At 35.0% G+C, this 22,051-nt stretch overlaps 1 protein-coding gene across 5 annotated transcripts in view; it reads right to left on the bottom strand.

Annotated features, from left to right (window-relative positions):
* The window catches only part of USP34 (ubiquitin specific peptidase 34), a 147,518-nt gene that overhangs the window by 77,656 nt on the left and 47,811 nt on the right, over positions 1-22,051 (bottom strand). For all 5 annotated transcript variants that reach the window (XM_075413537.1, XM_075413541.1, XM_075413540.1 and 2 more), the window contains exons 9-23: positions 14,709-14,790; positions 14,526-14,618; positions 12,127-12,252; positions 11,581-11,710; positions 10,969-11,004; positions 10,432-10,562; positions 9,249-9,859; positions 8,586-8,800; positions 6,753-6,868; positions 6,542-6,669; positions 5,308-5,397; positions 4,385-4,480; positions 3,185-3,267; positions 1,687-1,841; positions 707-820 (exon numbers count right to left, since the gene is read on the bottom strand). In XM_075413537.1, coding sequence (XP_075269652.1) covers positions 707-820; positions 1,687-1,841; positions 3,185-3,267; positions 4,385-4,480; positions 5,308-5,397; positions 6,542-6,669; positions 6,753-6,868; positions 8,586-8,800; positions 9,249-9,859; positions 10,432-10,562; positions 10,969-11,004; positions 11,581-11,710; positions 12,127-12,252; positions 14,526-14,618; positions 14,709-14,790 — 2,206 coding nt within the window. The remainder of the gene's footprint in view (positions 1-706; positions 821-1,686; positions 1,842-3,184; positions 3,268-4,384; positions 4,481-5,307; positions 5,398-6,541; positions 6,670-6,752; positions 6,869-8,585; positions 8,801-9,248; positions 9,860-10,431; positions 10,563-10,968; positions 11,005-11,580; positions 11,711-12,126; positions 12,253-14,525; positions 14,619-14,708; positions 14,791-22,051) is intronic.

Genomic DNA, 22,051 nt, shown 5'->3' with positions numbered 1-22,051 from the left:
AATTTTGACCAATAGAAATACTTTTAAATGAAGCGTTAAAACCACAACTATAATTGGTATTCATTGCAAGGATACACATTTTAATTAAAAATTGCCTTAAGTCAATTCACAGAAAAATATCCTATATATAATTTTATTTCTAAGACAGTGTTTCTGTATAAAACACTACAGAAGAAAAGCTTCTAAAGCACATCACATGTAAACTGAGACACATTTTACAACAGATTTCTAGTCAGAATTAAATATGCCTAAGAGAATGACACCTGAATCTTCTTATTTACAAAAGTAAATGTTACAAACCCATTCTTTAAACATAATAGTGAACACATTTCAGTTATGCTAAGAATATGATAAACTGCACAAAGGTATACAGGCAACAGGTCACACTTTCTTTGTGGTTTCTTGTCTCTGCCTCTAGAGACAAAAGTAACACACGCTCAAAGTCATGAGGGAAGGTCAGAATCATTGGCCTCTTTTATTTCCATTTCATGGTCCTACATTTGGAACTTTTGAGTCTGGAGCTCCCAGCGCTCTCCTCAAGGTAGAAATCTGTACAAACCCCACCACTACGGGCTGTGACATTACTATCTCATACCAGCAAACAATATTCAAGCCAGTAAGTTCTCAAGACATATGCCATTGCAGATAATTTAACTTTCCCCTTCCCCAGAAAGAAGAAAAACACAAGCACAGAATCTAGGCTTACCTCTGAGTTTGAGCCACCATCATATGCACTAGTAGCCAATCGAGCCAAATTACACAAATGCTGGAAGAGGTTTAGGCCAGTCATAGTAATAGTTTCAGGTTTCAGTTGTGGCATCTAAATAAAATAAATGCACTTTAGTATGGCAAAAAAACCCCACAATACAGTGATGGAATGGATAGCAGTTACAGGATATTTATTTCATTAGCACAGAAAAATGTCATTGTTACTACCAATCTTCTTCAAATTTAGTAAAGCATTTAAAATTTATTCTTACAAAAGATCACACTGAACTCTATATACAATACAAACATCAACTATAACTGGCTTAAACAAACCTCTTTACCACTGATACGGACCGTAACAGTGCAGAGGGAACAAAAATTATTATTGTAACATTTGCCACTTATCAAAAGCAGGAGAACTTGCTAGCATACTCAAAAAGCTCATATGCTTACAAAACTAGACAAAAAAAAGTATAACCTTGAAAAATAACTAGACTACATTAATTATTGCACAATCTATGCATTTTGTAATGTCATCTCTTGAAATGGATGGGATCCCTTGCAAAAAGCGCTGCTGCTACATGTTCACATTTTCAGTGGATGTATTGATGAGATTTATACGCCCCTCCCAAAAAGAACAAAAGTAATCTTTTTTCAGTTAGGTAAGCATAAAGAAAAGTATAGTTTTGGGAGGCTTTTTTTTTCAAATTGAAATGAAGTGCTACATAGCTTCAGATACAACACACAGGCTATTTGCAAAGAAACATTCAACTAAACACCGATGTGAAAAGAATTCAAGCCAATCCATTTCCCTCTTCCCTCCAAGCAGAGAAAAATAATTGCATGACAAGTGGGGTGCCCTCAGACTACTGAAAACATATTTTACATACAAACAATTTAAAGTATGTTAAATAGTAGTGTTTCTTTCCATGTCAGCACTATTAGAATTAATAAGGTTGCAATTAACTCTATACGTACCTTTTCCAAAAAAAGATGCTTGTAAGTCTCCATACCCATAGCATGCTGATCTTTACTTCGTACTTGATTTAAAAACCAGTGTAGTGCATCGTCGTAACATTCAGAATCTTCTACTAAGCAGTGCCACAATATGTCCACTTGTTCTAAACTCAACCCTAAAATTAGGAAAGTATTTTTAACTACTGCTTTCTAATATCAAATATATTGCAATATTCTACAAAACCCAGGAATACATACAGAAAAATTAGAACAGATTTCTTGTCAGGATAAGAAGTTTTCAGAAACAACAGAAGAAAAATGCATCACCTACCAATTAGGAATCATACACTTTTCCCCTTTTACAGCTGGATATCAGTTTTTGGTCATTAGTGCTATCAATCATTACCAACCCACTGAGCATGTGGGGTGATCTGAGATCTTGTACCAAACACTAGGTTGTTTCTCAGTTCATAAATAATTATTGGGCACAACCTAGAGTCCAACTCTGGGTATTGAGACTGTGGCTAAAAATAGTCTCTCTGTAACTATCTCATCATTACTCCTTTCAAGAAAGTTGCAGGTTTATTTTCTTAACTGGCATATAAACATTTGTGATCCCAACAAATTTCTTTAAAAGGAATTGTGGCTCTCCTATCAACAATAGCAAAGATGGTGTTACATTTTTTTTTCTCTCTCAGCTACAGATATTCTCATTCCTTCCTGTACTGTACTCTAACAACCAGAGGGACCAGCCATGCATTGTATGGCACGTTTGACTACCTATAATAAGACAACCCAAATGACTCCTCCCTTCAGTCATTTTAATAAATGACCTCAATATGCAATCAACTGAAAGTCTGTACAGAGCTGATGCTGAGACAATACTGAAGGCTATTAGTTTACAAGGGCTTAAGAAGAGAGCCACCAAAACAACTTATGGAAGGGAAAGCCACCAAAGGTTACTAAAACCATAGAAAATATGTTCAAATTGCATCAGCCACATCAAAAGATTTCTCTTTTTAACCTTCTGGAGCGAAAAGATTTCAGCATCTGTACAGATCAGCTATCATACAGAATACCACTTTCGCAAAAGACCCTACAGGGAGCGCAAACCAATTTCTAACAGTATTAAAATATAAAGAATTACTCCTTTTTGATATCACAACTTACAGTGCACTCCAGTAAAAGATCTCTGGGAACATTATGGACGTCAACCAAACTCCGCAAATACAGAATGTATTATCTTCATTTCAGTAATTACTACAATGCTAATATTTAGAAAAACTGAAGCACAGAGAACATAAAAATTTGTTCTCACAGAACTCCAACAGAATCTAAACTCCAATGTTGGTTCCATGCTTTTGTCAAAAAGTCTTCCTTCTTTTGAAACAGTATCAGAGATTATTTAAAATTGTATATGTTTAAAATATTATATTTATTTAAGCTAACATTCATTATTAACACCTATGTAAGCCTTACTATGAGGAGTTTCTCTGATAAGGTAACCTCAAAAACTTACTGAAATGATCTGGTGATCCTAGAGTGGAAAACACACATGTCAGGAATTGAAGACGAACCTGAACTTCTGCACTGTGGCTGTATCTAAAATTTAAAATTGTATAAAAATGGAAGTTTATTTAATTGTTTATTTTTATAAATTTTTCCCCACTCACACACATGCCTCTCAAAAGCATAAATAATTTTTTCTTACAAGTTTCTTTCTGAACTTCTAATTCAGTACATAGTCTACACTCCAGTTGTACACATTAAAGAACCACACCAAACAAGTGGAAAAACACACTAAATAAGGTACTTTTTCGGTTGTTGGGGGTCGGGGGGTGTGTGTGGGGGTGGGTGCGTGTGTGTGAGAGAGAGGGACAGAGGGGGGTCTTTCTGATATACACTTGCATCATTTTGTCACCAGCACCTTGCAGATTCTAACTTTGATTTTTTTCCCTAACTTGTAAAATGCTACTATTTCTACTCTGAACGCCTGATCCCAGCTGACATATACTCTTTATAAAAATATTTTAACAACTTATATAAAAATATTAACTTTATTTCTATTTACAAGGTAGAAGCTTGTAAATAGTCAAAGAACCAGAATAACATATTGTTTTGCCTGAATTTAAAGCAATTCATCCCACTTCCAAACAGCTTTTGAAGTAATTTCTCACTAGAGCAATATGCAATACAAAGGTGTATGAGGAAGTAAATATTTTACCCATAAACGGTAACATTTTTCAATTCTGAATGCCCATTATTTACACAGTGACTTTGACATCTGTCAAAAAACGAACAGACTATTCCTCCGAGATTGGGAATTTAGAAATTGATCACTTGTGTATATACACCTAGTTTTAATCATACAGATTGGAAAGTGCAGATGAATGTGTTAAACAGAAAAAACTACTGCAAAGGTTAATGATAAGTTTTTAAACTGAAACATTTGAGTAGTTTTATGACATGAAATAACTTTAAATGGATTTAAATATGTAAAACTTTGTTTTATTTGCAAACAAATATTTAGCATAATGTCTAATAAAAATTACACAGAGGTTGTTGTGTGGGTTTTTTTAAGGAAAAGGAAGCTATTTTAAATGATATGTTTATAGACCTTTGTCTGTAAAGCATGTCATGTCCCTGTAGAAAGTATTTACTTAAAACAACACATCAGAAGCACCAGAAATATCAAAAACCCAGTCAGTTGCATACTTACAATGCATGTTTATGTTGTCCTTCCCTGACCGCCTGAATGTAGTGTACCAAATTATCAAAGAAAAGTTTCATCATATTAAGTTCCTTTTCTGCCCACCTGTGTCAATTTAAAGGGCAGAAAGTATTACGGTATTACCAGAAAAGCTACAGAAATTAGAACGCTAAAATAGAAAAATTGCATACACATAAAACCAAAGTAAACATTCAACTTTCCATCTACCATGAGTTCAAGAGTATTTTCCAGTACTCTCTTCTTCCTTGTCACCCATAAGGCTTCACAATGTCATTATTCTCAGGCATAGGACTGACATAACACTCCCTTTGAGACCACAAAAACTGTTCCTAAAGGCCCCAATTCAGAAAAAGTCTAAGCCAAAACTCAGAACCAGGCATGTATTTAAATGTGATGTCAAAAAGGCCAAGAAAAATTGGTGATAATCATTGTAATCTTTCCCAGAAGTTCCAGTAGTCTGTTCTCTATAGTTAGACCAGCTAGTTATATAGTTTGATCTAGAGTAAGGAATGCTTTACTACATATCTTCACATTTCAAAGACTTTCTTATAAACCAAATACTGAGAAGCATTTGATATACAATCAGAACAGAATGATGGACCATCGCGTTATTACAGCCTTTTATAATATACTATTAGTGGATGTCTAGTATTGTCTTCAAGTCCTTTGGGATTTTAAGGAGGGATTTAAAAAAATATAAATTAGTCTTCAGTTACGATAATAATGCATATTATGAAGAAATCTAGGCCTGAGTGATTAGACAAGCTCATACGACTAGGCCAGACAACAGACAGATGATAACCTTAGGTCATTATTAATTTGGACCACACTAAAGGAGAAAGCCTTGCAGCAGTCCCCCAGATGTCATCGCTTCTGTTGGTTTAGTCTGTTGGGGACAGGGGGCTACTTACATTGTTATCCAATGTGTATCATAACTGCTCCCAAACTGTTGAAACGTACCAAACAGCTTTGGAAGAAGACGAAGTGAAACTACTACTGATCTAAAGGAGAAAGAGAGAAACGATGACAATACGTGATTGTTACAAAATTAAAATACTCAATTATAAAATTACTTTGAGAAGTTCAGGTTTGGTGAGCAAATAGGTTAACTGAAAGCACTGGAAAAAAACACGTGAAGTTTACCATCACATCAGCCAATTAGCTTTCTGAATCTGAACTACATGTACTTCAAATTCTTTACTTGTAATACCTTGGACACACAGCTATTGGACAAGTATAAAATTAAAACAGTATACATTTTTATTATTAAAAATATTTACATTCCAGAAGATAAATTCTTGGTTTTGACTTTCATAATACTTCTCTTTTGAAATTTCAGCAAAATTAGTATGATTTTCCTACAAACATACGACATAGCAGAAAAATCTGCCTCAAACTCCTTATAGACACACGTATTGTAAGACAACTGTCTAGGAAAACTCAAGAAGTGCATAAACTGCACATAACTGAACTTTCATATCAGTGGTAAGTATCTTCACATTTATTTTATTAATTAGTATCTCAGTATACTTGTAACTCATCTCACAAATACAGTTCTTAGCAAAAAGGTAACAACGTAACACTGCCAGTGATGTCTAGCAGTTCATTGGTTCTATCAACAAAATAAATCCCACTTTTGCCAGTCTTCAAACTGCACAATCTCACAGCTTTGGCTGGTATTAAAACAAGTTATCGAGGTCAAGGTATTACTTCTAGCTCCAGCTGCTTCTTCACAGTAATTAAACACCACAACACACCTGGTGGAAAAGAACTTGTCTGTTCCTCAGCCACTTGCACGTAAAATCTAAATATACAATTCAAAATGCTCATGCTAAGGCACCTGACCTTACACTCAACTGGCTAAGATCTGGACCCGATAGTACCAACTGGTAGGAAGGCAGTAACCTCTGGCAGAAGGAAGAATAGACAAATGCAACAAGATGAGAAATTCAGGACACTGACAGAATAGAAAAATGGAACATCAAATACATCCATAACACTTTGAAAACTATTTTTTTACTTTTGCTTTTGCCTGGTTTAACTTGTCTTCCTGTAAAGCTAAATAACTGTTACAGTCAAGTTGGATTTCCTATATGTTGCAAAAATAGATAACTGTAAAAACAGATAATTTATTATTTAAGTTACCTGTTGTTTGCTAAATTTTCTAAGCAGCCTTCAATAAATCTCATTCGAATCTGTCTGTCAGTGAACCAGCATACTAAAGAACAGAGCAGCTTCTCTGCTTCATTTATTAACCCTTCAGAGAGATGAATCTACAGCAAGTAGAAAGAAAGGTCACTGAATAGTATATACTTATTTTCTTTTAAAAAATACTATTTTCTGGTATTCAACTTACTGCATCTTCATCCTGGACCAGATCCCACAAAAGAGTATTTCCCTTCTTACAAACATTATCCAAATTAATGTCCGTCACTGCACTGCTATTATATTGGTGTTTATGAACTGCTGGTCCTGAACAAAATATAAAGATTGTTAATGAATAAATAGAAGGAACTATCTAATCTGAGTATTATTCCTTACGTGCATGAACAACATGCTTTATTTGTAAACTTGGCTACTTTAAAGTGCATACAACAACATTGTAACTGCAGCCTTTTTCCACATACAGTTCTTAAAATAAGAGAAAACATTATGATCATACAAGAAGTCACCAGGACAGTTAAGCAAATATTTACACTGTTTTTGCCTAATGGCAAAGTGCAATAAAAATTTTACTTAAGAACTGCAGATGCAAGTGCAATTGCTTTTAATTTAATTAGATTTAATTCATAGTGTAATTAAAATATTTCCTAAGTCTTTCTGTAGTGCTGTGGTCTGAAAGGAAGTATCTTTATAACTACCATGGCTGGAAAGCAAGAAAGAAGCACAGTTCAATAAATTCCCCTTATACTGCATGATCTCCTATATCTAACTAAAAAACAGGAAAAACAAACACCATTTTTACATATGACAGGGTATCAAAGCGCATGACTAGAAACTCATCGTATTTTCATAAACACTGACGGACATTTTCCTTCTTCAATATGGCCACAGCTGGCACCATTCATTCATCTATTATTTGACACTATTTGCATGTAGCAGCAAAGTGAAGCAGAAAATTTAGATTGCATGCAGAACACTGTAATTATTTGTACATGCAAAACTAGGGGTGTCAAAAATAATCCGCACTTAAGGCCTCATGTTCAAACAATAATTTGGATCTTTAGTAAGATGTGTAATATTTGTGGACAATACTGAAGAAATATGCTGATTTACAGCATGTTTTAACTACAAAGTTTTAGTAGTTTATTAAACTCTGTAGTGTAGAAAAAAATCCTTAAAATTTTCATTGTCAGGCTGAATTTATAATTCAATTCCACATAACATGAAATGTTAAGCGTAAAAAAAGAAGAAACTTCTTATTCAACTCTGCTTCAGGAAAAGATACAAATAGTACTAGTTCTACTGTGGGCTGGAAGATAGCAGACTTGGTTCTGCCAGACCAGTGAACAAAAATGTCCAACCTTCACTAACCATACCCCCTATTACATTTAAAAAAAGGATAAAACAAAAAATACAGCTACCACAATAGCATATGGAAAGACCATATAATTCTTGAGAAGTGTTTTAGCAGCATCTTAAATTGCACCCTGAAGTAAACTAGTGCACGATGAAAGAGCATAAAATGCCCTAACATATTAAGTTATATTTTAACTCATTTTTCCAACATTATCCTCTGTACAGCCCATTATCGTTAATTAATTTAAGATGACACATGTACGGAATCGCAGTAAGATCCACTAACCAGAAGAGAAACCGCTTAAGGTTTCAGACAGAAAAAAAATCTCGCATTTCAGTTACCATCTTTCTTTTTACTTTAATAACTGGTTAGAAAAAGAATATTTGCTAGGCTTTTCAGCACCTTTATTTGTTTTAACTTGCATTAAAAGCTCCAGTAGAAATAGGGGGGGGAAATTTAAAAATGTAAACGTAGCTACATCTAATATAATACAAAAATGAATCCCTCGGAGAAACAGTAAAATCTCAGTAGCCACTGTGGTCTCTTAGGGCAAATACACATGTATGGTTAAAATAATTTGATTATTTTAACTATTAGTGACTAATTCAAAATTATATAAAACTGAGTTAGAAGTACAATGTTTTTCTGTTTTCTTTTTATCACTCTTACCTTGACTAAGATGTTCATGATAGATAGAGGCAAGGTTAGGAAGGTGCTGCTGAAGATGAGAGGTTAGCTCAGCATGTGAATTAATCTGTACAAGCTCTTCTTCACAGCCAGACTCTTCCCCATCAAAATCAGCCATATTTTTCTCTGATTTTGCACTGACTTGGGAACTACTGCAACTGACATCATCTGCACTTAGCATATCATCAACCATATGCCTGTAAAAGAAGAATATTAAAATGGACAATAGCGAAGAGAAAGTTGTTTACAGCAGACTACAAGTAAGTAGACATCTCCCTAAAGGTAAAGTCAGAATGAATCATCTGTCTGAAGAGCAGATCTTCACACGAATTTGAAAAACAAGAAGGTCTCACTATCATGATGACTGTGTTGACTTATTTAACTAAATATAGCATTTTCCAAAACAATTTTAACATTTTGTTAAATGTTGTCATATTTATTTAATACAAAAACTTTACAAAAAACTTTAATTAGATGTTAACAAAACAGATTACTGTGCAACAATCTGCGATAACTATAATCTGTTAGACAAAATTCTCTTGAAATATAGCACGATGTCCACAGAAATTCTGCCCAAATCGAGTATTTTGCTACCACTTGTATTTCTGTTAAAGAAGGAATCAGAAGAAATGTCAAACTACCTACCCATCATGGTGATGGTGGTGGTGGTGGTGATGATGCTGTGGCCCAATGAACTGTCGACAGTTAAACAGTTCATTTCCAATAGTTTCCCGAAGGAAGTCCCCTGTGTGAGTTATACAAGGATCTTGAGACCCTTGTGAAATGTGAGCAGTGCTCATTTCCCCCGTCATATCATGCTCTGCATCCTCAGCATGAGAACAAGCATCTAGCATTCTAATTCGATTATCCACCGGTGTCACAGAGTCAGTGTTAAAAACATGGTCCTTTCCGGCCCCGTTATTTGCACCACTCCTCTCTGATGCCCCTTGTGAATCCCCCAGACAAATGCCTGTTTGTGATTCCAGCTTCCTGCTTCGTAGATCTGTGCTCCTACTGCTTTTCTGAGGATTATGACTCCTATCTTCTTCCTCTTCATCCTCCTCCTCTTTGAGAGCTTCAATATCTGCAATGTCTTCAGACTGCACCTCACTGCCAGGGCTTCCAGCAGACTGGCTTGCATGACTGGAGTTGGCCTCGTTACTGGATCCATCACTATGGCCACTGCTACTACCAGGACCACTACTGCCATCCTCACCACTGTTGGCTGTCTCATCAGAGCTTCCTTGCATGGATTCCTGAAATTATATATTTTCTTTAAGACTGGTGGAAAAATACAACACTACTGAAAATATATAACCAACATCATCACCTTTTAAACACCATTTTTCATTTATGAGGAAATGTGTCAAATCTACCAGTTTTCACTCATTCTTTCTCAATTTGGTTGTCAATGACAAAACGCTCTAAGCAAGATTCAGATTTAGTAATTTAATTTTTGCATTACCTTATTTGTAATAAGGTGTACATGTAGGCTTTGTGCATACACAGAGTGACAGTGTGACACACAAACAATATGTCATGTGCTCCCGTACTAAGAGATTAATCTTACTGAAATACAATTTAAATGCAGGAATTCATTAGTTTGAGGTGTTTTTTGTAGCGCACTTGTCAATAGGCAAGGTACTATATATTCTATGTAAACTGCATAGAACATAAGTAAAGATTCCAGCTATCCACTATCCTACTGCAGGTAAGCATACATGCTATGTACCTGTTCAGGTTTTGAAGTGATTACAGAAAAAAATTATTTGCATAGTTAATAGGCAAATCAGTAAGAAAATTCACAGACTAAGATTTACACTCCTACCTCCGTATCTGAAAGTCGCTGCTGTACATGTTTTGTTCTGTTCATAAGCTGTTCCTCCATTTCAATATCACTGCCTCCACTGTGATGGGTGTCACTGTTGTCACTACTTTGAGGGCTTGCTCCTGGTGACCCTAGTTCAAAACCACATTTCGCAGTTACTTTGTGACATATATCAAATGGAATGTAGCAGCACTATATAAATCTGCCTCAAATGCTGAACTCAACCGCATTTTTCCTGCAAACAGCTGAACAAGGGACATAACTCAAACAACCCGAGTACCTAAACACCAGAAATTCTTTTTACAACACTGAGCATTTTACTATAATATTTGTATTCTGATGTCTCGTCTTGCCGGTATATAGCACAACTATAGGAATTTCCCAGATTCTACACTAAATATAATTTAATTTTACTTCTTATAAGAACATAATTTCAAACTTTTACTAGTTTTTCCCCTATTCAAATTCAATAGCTGTAGAAAATTGCCATAGTATCAAACGTATCAGATCATGGTGTACTTCTGAAACTATACTTACAAGGTGAAGGGGCTGCTCTTCTGAGCTCCTCGTCTTCTGAAGGAAAAAAAGCAGGATGGAAAAATAAGTGACTAAAAATCTTTCTGTCAGCATACAGTCGTCCATGATTCATAAAAATCAGCAGTAAGAAAAGAAAGGGAAACTACAGTAAAATGGCTCAGCAGCTCCTTTAGTAATGACTGTGGGGAAACACACAGTCAAGTAAAAAAAAGAAAAAAAGGATATAACATGTAATATCAAAAAATTACATAAGCTTTTGTAAGATTTTTTTGTAGCTATCTAAGTTATAGATGTTCAGCAGAACATGAAGAGTTAACTGATGAGTTATGGACCATCCTCTGGATTCAAAAAAAAAAAAAAAAAAAAAGAAAAATACATACTACTTTAGATACATAAACAAAATTGCTGAGAAACAGAAAGCTTTCCAAACGTGCTCACAAAGTTTTAACATTTTCATCTTTATCCTCAACTTCTGCTTGAAAAATATGCGAGCATAACAATTTTAAAAAATTCTTCAAGTAAAAAGTTCTAGATATCCTTTTTGTCCCAAGTCAGTAAGAAGATTATGAAAATTAAAAACTTAACTACCAGATCTATTGGAAAACCACATACCTTTTTTGTTTCCCATGGGTAGATTGGTACTCAGTAAAGATGCAAAAGAGCTTTGTTTTGACAGCTGAGCCTTAGCTGCTAGAGCATTATTCCACAGTGCTTTTATAAGCATTGATGCCAAATACAAGGTCTATAAACAAAACCAGATAATGGCACCATTAAGCAGTAGGTTTTGTATGCAAAGATCCACTGTTAATCTTTCAATGTATCAGTACTACAGTTCACCAGAATAAACTCATCTAAATAAATGAATGCACATGTTGTGCGAAAAACTTTTTAACTTCAAATATGAAGTAAAAATTTTATATCAGTGGTTATGCAGTCTTAAAGAAATCTCTGAAAAAGATCATAATTCAAAAGCCAGAAAAGACCTACTTGAAGAAACATGACTTTATTCATACAGTTTCCTCCCTTATGCATTAAGAACAACTACTATTACTTTTACACGCATTCCTTTAGAAAGACAAAGACAAATCCATGAAGCTTGTTTAATGTACTATCATAACATCTTTTCTCCTTACAGTGATTTTGTTTGCCTTGTTTTACCTGTTCAGTGTGAGCACTTGGATGAAGAGTTGAGACTAGGTTAAGAAGATGTCTAAGTGGGACAGGGTCCAAGTTTTTGATCAAAGAAGGAAACAAGTCATGTATGTAACGACTGCAATGCTTTAGCTACAAAGCAGAAAAACACAGAGAAGATAACGGGAAAAGCAAAATAAACTTCAAAAAAAATTCAAAGATTGATAAAATTGCAGCAATTAAACAACATCTTTGCACAAATTCTCAGGAAGCACTTGTCCAATAATTCCAAACTACATCACACTTCCAATTTTGACTAAACTTAATTTTTGTTGTGTAAAGCATGTAAAGTTTAGTGAAATCAAATGTGACAGTATCTTCCTGAGTTCCAGTTCTAAGAGTTTTGGTGAAAAGAAGAACTGCAAGATTATTTTGTATTTTAATTCAAATATAACTTCTAAAATATTAGTGTATATGCTAAATCCAGTGGGAAATAATATTTGTAATGATTACCTTATTAGCAGTGGTGAATACAAATAAAGACATTACAGGCTAATATGAGAGTGAGAGAGCAGACTGTGGGAACTGTGTGAGGATTATTTATAATTCTTTTGTCTTTCCAGTAATGGATGTCAAAAAATATGACACTGTGTTTAGCTAACTACTCTATTTACACATTAAAGTAACACTTCTCCTAGATATTTCCTCTTAGGTTAAATGCTGCTTTTCATAGTCACTCAAAGGGTTTCATCACTTCTACAAGGATGTTGCAAAAATAAAATGATGGTTACAGGAAGCTTCTAGAAAAAGATTCTTAATGTTGGTTACCACATATGCACCTCAAAAGCGTTTTTTCATTCTTTATTTTAGTTTGCTTTCTTAGCATGTAAAATATCCATCTCAGCAGTTTATGGGGTACATCTTTCACAGGATTCAAACTGGAATGAAATTATATGGGTTCTACACAAAGATGCATTTAAACAGCTTGAGATACCTGCTTCAACTCAGAGAAGACAAATTTTTGTAAAAAGTTAGTTTAAAAAATGGAAAACATACTCTTTAAGGCCTTCTATTCCTCTACTCTAATGATGCCAGCTGTTTAAACAACATTAGAAGTTTAAATTTTTAACATGAAGTAAACAGGACATACTTAATTCTGACATCAAACACACATATTTTTAAAATATCAGTATGTCAAAATGAACATGTGAACTGTACAAGAATTATCACACTTCGGTAATTATATTAAGTTCATAAATAGACAGAAAAAGATATCCATATTTTCTATCATAAAAAGACAGAAAAAGTCCAGAGGTCAAATACTAGTGTGGAGTTACCGTATGTGTGAAAAACATCAAGCAAGGTAAAACAGCATTTTTAAAATGTAAGTGAAATAAGTAATCAATAATGACTCTGATACAGAAAATTGTTGGAGCCTATTACAGTGAATTTAACATATCAGTTGCATGTTATAATGACAAACAACTACGGAGGTTTCAGAATGTGTGTACAGTAGTATTCAAGTACAGAGAAATATTGAACATTTTAAAAAAAAAAACCTCAAATTCTAACTTGTATAAAGTACATTCCCTATACCAGTTCAAAAAGATAAATTTTATTTCTCTGACCTTCATTTTGAGTGTATTTTTCAGAAAAATTGACACTGAAACCTTGAGGGTTTTTTCTGGTTTTTTTGGGTGGTGTAGGGATTTTTTGCTTATTTGATTGGTTGGTTTGGGGGATTATTTTGCTGGGTTTTTTCAAATAATAAAGGCAGAATGAAACCATGGAAAGACAATTTCCACAACAGGAAATCAAAATGTCTACTGTATTCATATCCCCTAAATAAAAAATTTCATAACCAAAATAAAAAGCACAGCAATTCATTCAAATAGCAAACAAATACATCTTTCTGAAGGAAAAAAGCCAATCAGAGTTTCCAGGTTTACCAAGCAAAAAATAAAAACTCGGTGCCTTCTATAGGTTTTAACATCAGCACCGCAGCACAGTTGTAAATTTCACTGTCACAGTTTTCACCTGACTATTCCTACCAGGAGTAACAGAAATGGAAGCTACAATACATAGGAACAAGGCAATTTAGCAGAATAGTACAAATATTACATCTACCCTACAAGTGAAATATAAATATAAATACAAATATTACATCTACACTTTCTTAGTGAAAACACTCTATCTTTGCTATACAACTTAATTTTTTTTCTTGTATAAAAGTAGCCTGGGCGAATTCTTGCAAATAATGAAAAAACAGTAATTGTGGCAGTTACCTAGCTTAAAATTTTGGTCAGCAAAACACTCAGACAGACAAGAAAAATTAGGAAACTCAGCTTTACGAACATCAAATCAACTTGCCATTTTCTGTTTTCTTTTTTTTATCATTCCTGCAATTATAAAAATTTTATATATACCTGTGCTGCAGCCCAAATACAGTCTGTATGTTGAGTACTGAGTCTCCCTTCAGCTGCAAGAAAATTCAGAATCACTTGGCACTGTTTGATGATCTGCAAAGTGAGAACATATTGAAGAAAGATTTACTAGAACAAGAAGTTACTCCTCTGTGTTTATACTAAAAATAATAATTTTATACAAACCTCAATATGCAAATTTGGTCCAAAAATGTGCTCAACTACATTGTTGCTGATAAGCCAGTCTGCAAGCTCTTTCGCAATTGACCTAGACATGAAAAAAACAGTGGAAACATATGTAAAATTATCTGCCTATAATATCTACACACTGTGCTCTTCCCTAGCACAGCATGTCTTTCAAATTAATATCTGTAATTGCAGTAAGCATACGAAAACTTTTTTGAAGACAAAGTATACTCAGCTTTCGTTCATTCAGGTAGGAAGCAAATAATTTCTGTAATTTTTTCTTTAGCTGGAAGACTAATGCCAAATATCAACATTTCCCACTCACCCCTCTGGATCGTTACCAAACATGTAACCAACAACTTTACCAGTTTTATTAGTTAATAGAGCTCAACAGACCACCTGCAGACCACTTTCAAAGACCTCACAGGTAAGATTTTGATAAACACTGCTATTTAACCCAAGTTTATAATGAAATTCCAGAACAACTGAGTTCACAAATATAGCTAAAGGTGGGAATGATAGAAATTATTTTTTTAAAGAAAACCACTTAAGTATTTTTAGATTCTCCTAATTAAAAAGCAACTCATATAGCTTTAAAAACCTATATTTTACATGGCCATACTTACACACATGTAGCATACAGATACTTTAAAATTCTCATTTTGTTTCATCCATAACAATAGAGAACTTCACCCACTGCCAATCCATAAGGAAACATTCGAACAGAACAGGACAAGGAAAATGAATTTTCCGTAACAAAAGTTGAACTTCCAGAAACAATTGCCCTGTCTGGATACTATTGCATAAGCTCCTTTTTATTCCTTCCTTTCAAGAAAATGTTTGTTTACCCAGATTTTGGTGCCAGAAGCAATAGGAGGACATCATGGTATTTAAAGCACAGCCTGTAGTTTAAATGGCCCTGGAATAAAAGCAGCCTGTTTCACAAGAAGAAGGGGATGGGATGAAGGGGCTGTCTTAGGGTACTACGGGAAGAATTATTTTTACCACTGCTATCTGTGTCACATTTATGGTCAGTATTAAAACTCCAGGATTGCCAATCTTTATCATCTGTAATAAGAAAGTAAGATTATTTAGGTAAAAAGAAATTGCCTTTATAGGTTTTCCAAACAGGATTCACTTTTCTGTGGCATGTTGCCAGTTCTTAGCATAGTTCTTGGCATCAATTGTTTTGAATTGCTTGATCTCTATGGATGAACTCAGCATAGTTCCTATTACTCAACGTACACCATTCCTACACTGTCCTCTTCTATTCTAACTCCAGAACATGAGGAATCAAATATTCTTATACTGTTCAAAAAAGATAATGCCCCCTAACATTTAAGTAATAACTGGATTGCAAGGTACAACAATTTACCAACAGTATCATTTATGGCTTATTACTAAATTAGTTCTCATACTGTAAAGTAAGTTTGACAGTGTATCTGCTGAAACAGGGATAAAAATGATAAGCCAGGTCTATTCCATAGAATCCATATGCATTTAACTTCCTACAGCCTCATTTCAAAACCAAACCAAAACCCAACCACCACCCCCAACACCCCGAAGATGCCTAACCCAAACCAAACTTTGGAGCACGTGCATTACAGAGTCATTCAGGGCTTGGATTTTTGTCCAATACAATCTGAAGATCCTTTCACTGTGATTTTGCAGGTTTTACAGCTAAAGGAACTTACTATTCATTTGAATATATCCTACCAGTTTCCTTCAGCGACAAGCATGGCTCTAAAAAATGCTCTTTTCCACTTGCCTCCATGCTGACAACTACAAGTGACCATAGTGGCATTGTCCATATAGCTCAAGAGACTATAGCTCTGTTCTTTTTCATTTTGTCATACAGCTGGTAGACTTGATTATAGATTCATCCTAAATCACAAATGCCCAACCCACTCTCCGAAAACTGAATGCAGCCTGCAAAAAAGTTCCTTGAACTTACGCCCTATTCACCCCTAGCTCCTTCTTATGACTTTACACGGCTTCCCCTTGCTGTGGGCAGAAGCGCTCCTCCTACATGACCAAAATATAAGCAGAAAGCCTCACAGTTCGCATTTTGCATGTATAAAAGGTAGACAGAGCTGGTCACATGAGTGAACATACACCTGCTAGATGCAGGAGAACTGAATGGATGCCCTTCTGGTTATGAAATGTGAAATAAGTAATTGCATATGGTCCTCCATAAGAGGCAAAAGCCTTACACCTGAGTCGTAAGTCAATGGAGGTAATTTTGTTCCAGGACCACTTAATTTCTTCCCGGATCTGAATTTTTACACCTGCAGCTTTCAGAATGCATCCAAGATAAACAGTGCTAGATTCACTAGGTGATATTAATATGAAAGGACATACTGCTCAGTGTGTCTCTAAACAAAATACTTCTGCTAGTGGTACAATGTCCGTTAGACATTGTATCCAGAGTCATATGTTGTATTTTAGCTACTCCAAAGGAAAGAACAAAAACTCTCCCCTAGACTGAGTTCCTTCACATTTTATTAACTTAGTATGGCTGTTCTGTGTCTATAATCTGCAACATTTTTATTTTGAGAAATAATGAATTATTCTTTTGAAGGAATACCTTTTTTTAATAGATGTATTCTTAGCGGTAAAAAACTCTTTATCCTACTGGTGAGCTCAACTGTGATCAAATGACATCTCAGATTTCTGAAGGTAAACATTCATTTGGTATGGATTTGGTGGTTTTCCAGCTCCTTGGTAAGTTTCCTCACTTTCAAACAGAGCGAACACCTTAACTCACAAGCAATTCCAGAACTTCACATAAACAAACTGCCTGCTTATGAATAAATTAACCTATGATTTAGGCTTGTATACTGTCAGTTATCCCATTTTTACTTCAATAATTATCAAATGCCCTGTAGTCTTGAGAAATTTCAGATACACTCAAGTTCATAAAAATTCACTAAGTTCTGAGTTGCCCCAATAAGCAGGGCAACCTAGAATAACTTTTTATTAAAAGATTTAAAGTATAATTTTCAATATTTTTCAATACGGTTTAATTTCGATTTCTAGATATGTTAAAATATCTTTCATATAGTCTGTATTCTTTGTAATTCAAAAGTACTTTTTCATAAAGCATTTTTCAAATTGTTATATGGCTATTACTATACAATATCACCATAATTCAGGCAACTTATTAAGAGCTCCACTTCCAGTAAAAACATGCTCAAATTTTCTTTTAAAAGAAGTTCTTCAAAAGGTTATAGGAAAATTTTCCTCCTTCATACTGAAGGAAACAGTGAGAGTGAAAATCATGCATTACAATCAAAGTATAGATATGCTGTTTCCTCTGACATGAAAGTAGCAGTACAAAGAACGGTTTTACAAATTAGAGATCTAAGTCATACAGACCTTAGTAGTAAAAACATTCACCTTGGTAATAACATGTATTAGCTATTTTTCATGGATTTAGTAATCGGGATAGCAACAGAAGTCCTTTAAAGAACATTATACTCTCTACGAGTGTGTGTTGTGGGTGAGGGAGAAGTGAATGAAAAATTAAGGGTTAGCAGCTACTCTAGTTTAACTGTCTCTAAATCTCTCACACTGGAAATCTACACAACATATTGGTCTACATGATCTCTAGACTTAATCAATCTCTCCCTAGACTTTTAATTTAAATTCACTGACAATTCATGTCTGTCAAAAATAACTGTTTTACTTCCAAGAAATTAAATTTAAGCACTTTTGACATTGCTTTCCCCAGGCCTTCCATGAGACTGTGGGGAAAGAGTGGGAGCTATGCAGTTTCTGACATAACCTGATGTTTGTAAACTGTACTTATGAAAGGCAAGTTGTAGAGCTTACAATCAGGAAGGAAACTACAGTTTATGCATTTTCCTGGTAGGTCAAAGAATGCCTCTCTATAAGAGGACTAGATTAAAGTCCTAGAAACATTTTACTCTAAGGCTGTGGTGCAATACTTGGTAGCCACATGATGACCCAGATCCAGGAACAAATCCCACAGCAAAATACCCCCCCTCCCCCCAAGAAAACCTTATTTATCCAACCAGCCAATTCCCAACACAATTCACCATGCAGCTACAAAAACACATCAGCTCAGTACTACACAAAATACAACTGCAAGTCAGCAACATCACTGAAAAGTACAGTCTAAAACCTTAGAAGAAATGTAGCAATGTAACGAGCAGCTTGCAAAGGATGAAGACTAACACTTATTGACAAAATCACTGCAATAGCATCTACAATACATCAATGGACGTGAAACACTGATCTCAACTAAATAGATATAGCAGGCACCTTCCCAACACATTCAAGCACACGTTTTTGTTTATGAGCGCACATCTTCCTATTTGATGCTCTGCAGACTCCAAAACCACCACTATCACAACATTTTGAATATTTATTAAACTACTGTGTATTCCACTAGAAAGAAACATTAGTGGGGCTAAGTGAAAAACTTTACTGCTATTTTTTACAGAGACAATCTGAAAAGATCCCTGGAATGTGGAATAGAGAGAGGTGAAGAGGTGTTTAAAAGATGCTGCCATAAACTCGGTTGGTGAGCTTTGACAAAAAATGAGAAAGCAAGAGTTAACACGAGCTAAGAGAACAGCGGTGAAGTGAAAAAGCAATAGAAAATTTGCAGTTTAACATCTCAATAAGTAAGGAAAGCGAGCGAAAAGAAAGGAGAAGAAACAGTCCAGATCTTACTGTTCAGAGGTGAAAGGAATTTTGGGCACCTAAAATTACTCTGTAGGAAGCTTTTTAAGTGAGGTTAATCAAGTTTATAAATGAGGCAGGAGGCCATCTCAGCTCCAGTCTGAATCCTGAAACTCAAATACTTGGCTGTCTGCCAAGTGAAGAGCAAAACAAAATATTTCTTTACACATGTTATTTGCACAGGATGACATCGTCTCTTGTGGTCTAAACAGCTAAAAAAACCCAAACCTTTCCCTCCCTGAAAGGCATGATCAATTTTCACTAACCAACATCAGCAAAATAGTTTTAGGAATCAGAGAAAATAGTTTTAGGAATGAGTATTCTAAGACTTGAGGACTCTTCTGTTCAGTCTTGTCATTTTAGCTTTAATAGATTCTTATAATTTTTAGATTCAATAGATTCATACTCTTCAGTACTTAAGATAGAATCAATTTCCTTGCAATATGAAGAGCCAGGAACAACAGTTAAATCAAAACTATCTCTCTGAGGGATATTATGAAACTGAGTCACTGATACACTGCACATACTGGACAATACACACACTCAGTCACCACAAACCCTCAACCCAAGAGAAGACAGTCAGTAAACCAAATCTAAAGAAACATACAAATACCTACAGCTAGAAAATAGATTTCTCTGTCTTAGCTTTCTGCTGCTTTCAAGTGCAGGTTGTGAAATCCAATGTTTTCCTAGAGATGCTTTAGCTTGTCCTACCATGGAAAAAATTGCAACCATGCAGATAAAGCTGGGAAGTTACTGTTGCAAAATATTTGCTAAAAAATCCTGATGATACTCCCCCCCAAAAAAGGGAAGAGCTAGGACCAACTGATAGCTCTTTTTTTAAAAAGAAAGATACTTCCCACAAACCCACCTTGCCAAGATACAGAAGCAGAAATCCCAAAGGTTGACAGTTCCAAACGCATCTGGAAAAGTCAAAACACATAATGGGGATGACCAGACAACGCAAAACATCTTCCTTTGATACATCTGCAGAGGCTACAAAGGTACAAAATAAATCCCAGACTTCCGTTCTCCACTAAGGAAAGAAAATAGTAACAAAAAGCTTTCCTTTTGCTGCTCATTCAATCATTGCCAACTCCATAAGTGCCATCTCATCCAAAAATTTCTCATGAACAGAGTCACTAATGAGACGGAAGCTTTCACTGAACAAACTGTGGAAGTGAGACATTTTCCCCATCCTTCTGCACCAGCCTTTTGTGACCATTTGGCTGGAAGATCTCAGTGATTTCAAAAGATATACGAAGATACACTGCAATACTTCACAAAAGTGGAAAAGAAGGTCTTCTGTTCATGCTGTATTCCTTTCAAAAACAGGCTGTTTACAGATGCCCTTGCCAGGAAAGTAATATTCCCAGTGAGCATCTGACAATTTCTTTCAGCTTTAAAACAACTCTGATGTTCTTGCATAGTATACCCGCTTTTCTACAGGGAAGTTTAAGCACCCTTCTCTTTATCCCCTGTTGATAACTTCCTTTTTTACATTTGACACAGAAAATTCAACAACTTTTTATTAAGTTTAACTGGCAGAGTAACTTCATCTCAATGTACCTTAATTAGTTACTACTAGTTAAAAGCTATTTTATTCACAATGTATTTCAGAAGATAAACTAACCAAGAAACACCTCAGTTTCAGATTCCCAACATGAAGGACAGAATAGAAGAAATAGATAAAATAGAGGTTTGGCAGTCCCAGTGTAACAATACAGCATAAACTGTCAGTACAATACTGAAAATACACCAGCCAACCAAGCCACCTCACATACTCGACATGTTATGCTCTTGTAGTGTTTATTTCTACTGCTACAGAACTAGAGGCTTTGGAAAAAACCCAATACCTCTCCCAGGGCACAAAATATATAAGTATATATCATATTAAAGTAACAAATGTGGTTACATTTATTACAATAATGCAAAATTTTTGAAACGTACATGAGCTAATGACATGACATTCAGGTTTCACCAGCTCATAGTAAGATATTTGTGCCATACTTGAGGAAAATTCTTTTTTTCTGACACTATGTATCAAAATGTACTTTGAAATAAGCAGATAGCATGGATTCATGTTCACCTACTGATTTAGTGACAAAGGACAATAAAAAGTTGATCACAAGTGGTTATTCATTTTATATTCTCAAGGTATTTTCATATCTTTATGAAAGCAAAACTGTCCTAGGTTCTGATTCTTTATTTTTAAAATATCAACGTATTACCATAAATTTTACTTCAAATATTCCAGTTGCTATTTAAATGAAATCAACAGTATTGTGGTCTTGACTACTGCCAGATTTCAGTAAGCAGGTGTTAAAATAAAACCACCTATAATAAAACTCCCCAGACAAAAAATCAAGCCAACTGCTGGTGTAACAGACCTCTCATTAACGGGCAAAAGATAGTGGAGAGTGTGTGTCTGTAGCGAGAGAGATACACACAGGGATACAACCCCCAAGATATAAGGAGCATGTCACAAAATGAGGGTGAAGGAGAATCTCCATCCTCTATTAGATGCCAGGGGAAACTTAGTGACAAAGGATGAGGCAAGGCTGAGGTACTTAATGCCTTCTTTGTCTCAGTCTTTAACAGTAAGGGAAGTTGTTCTCCAGACACACAGTCCC

The sequence above is a fragment of the Opisthocomus hoazin genome, chromosome 2 (genome assembly GCF_030867145.1).
Source record: "Opisthocomus hoazin isolate bOpiHoa1 chromosome 2, bOpiHoa1.hap1, whole genome shotgun sequence".
Taxonomy (NCBI): Eukaryota; Metazoa; Chordata; class Aves; order Opisthocomiformes; family Opisthocomidae; genus Opisthocomus; species Opisthocomus hoazin.
The sequence above is the reverse complement of the archived record's forward strand: the minus strand, read 5'-3'. Positions and strand labels throughout refer to the sequence as shown.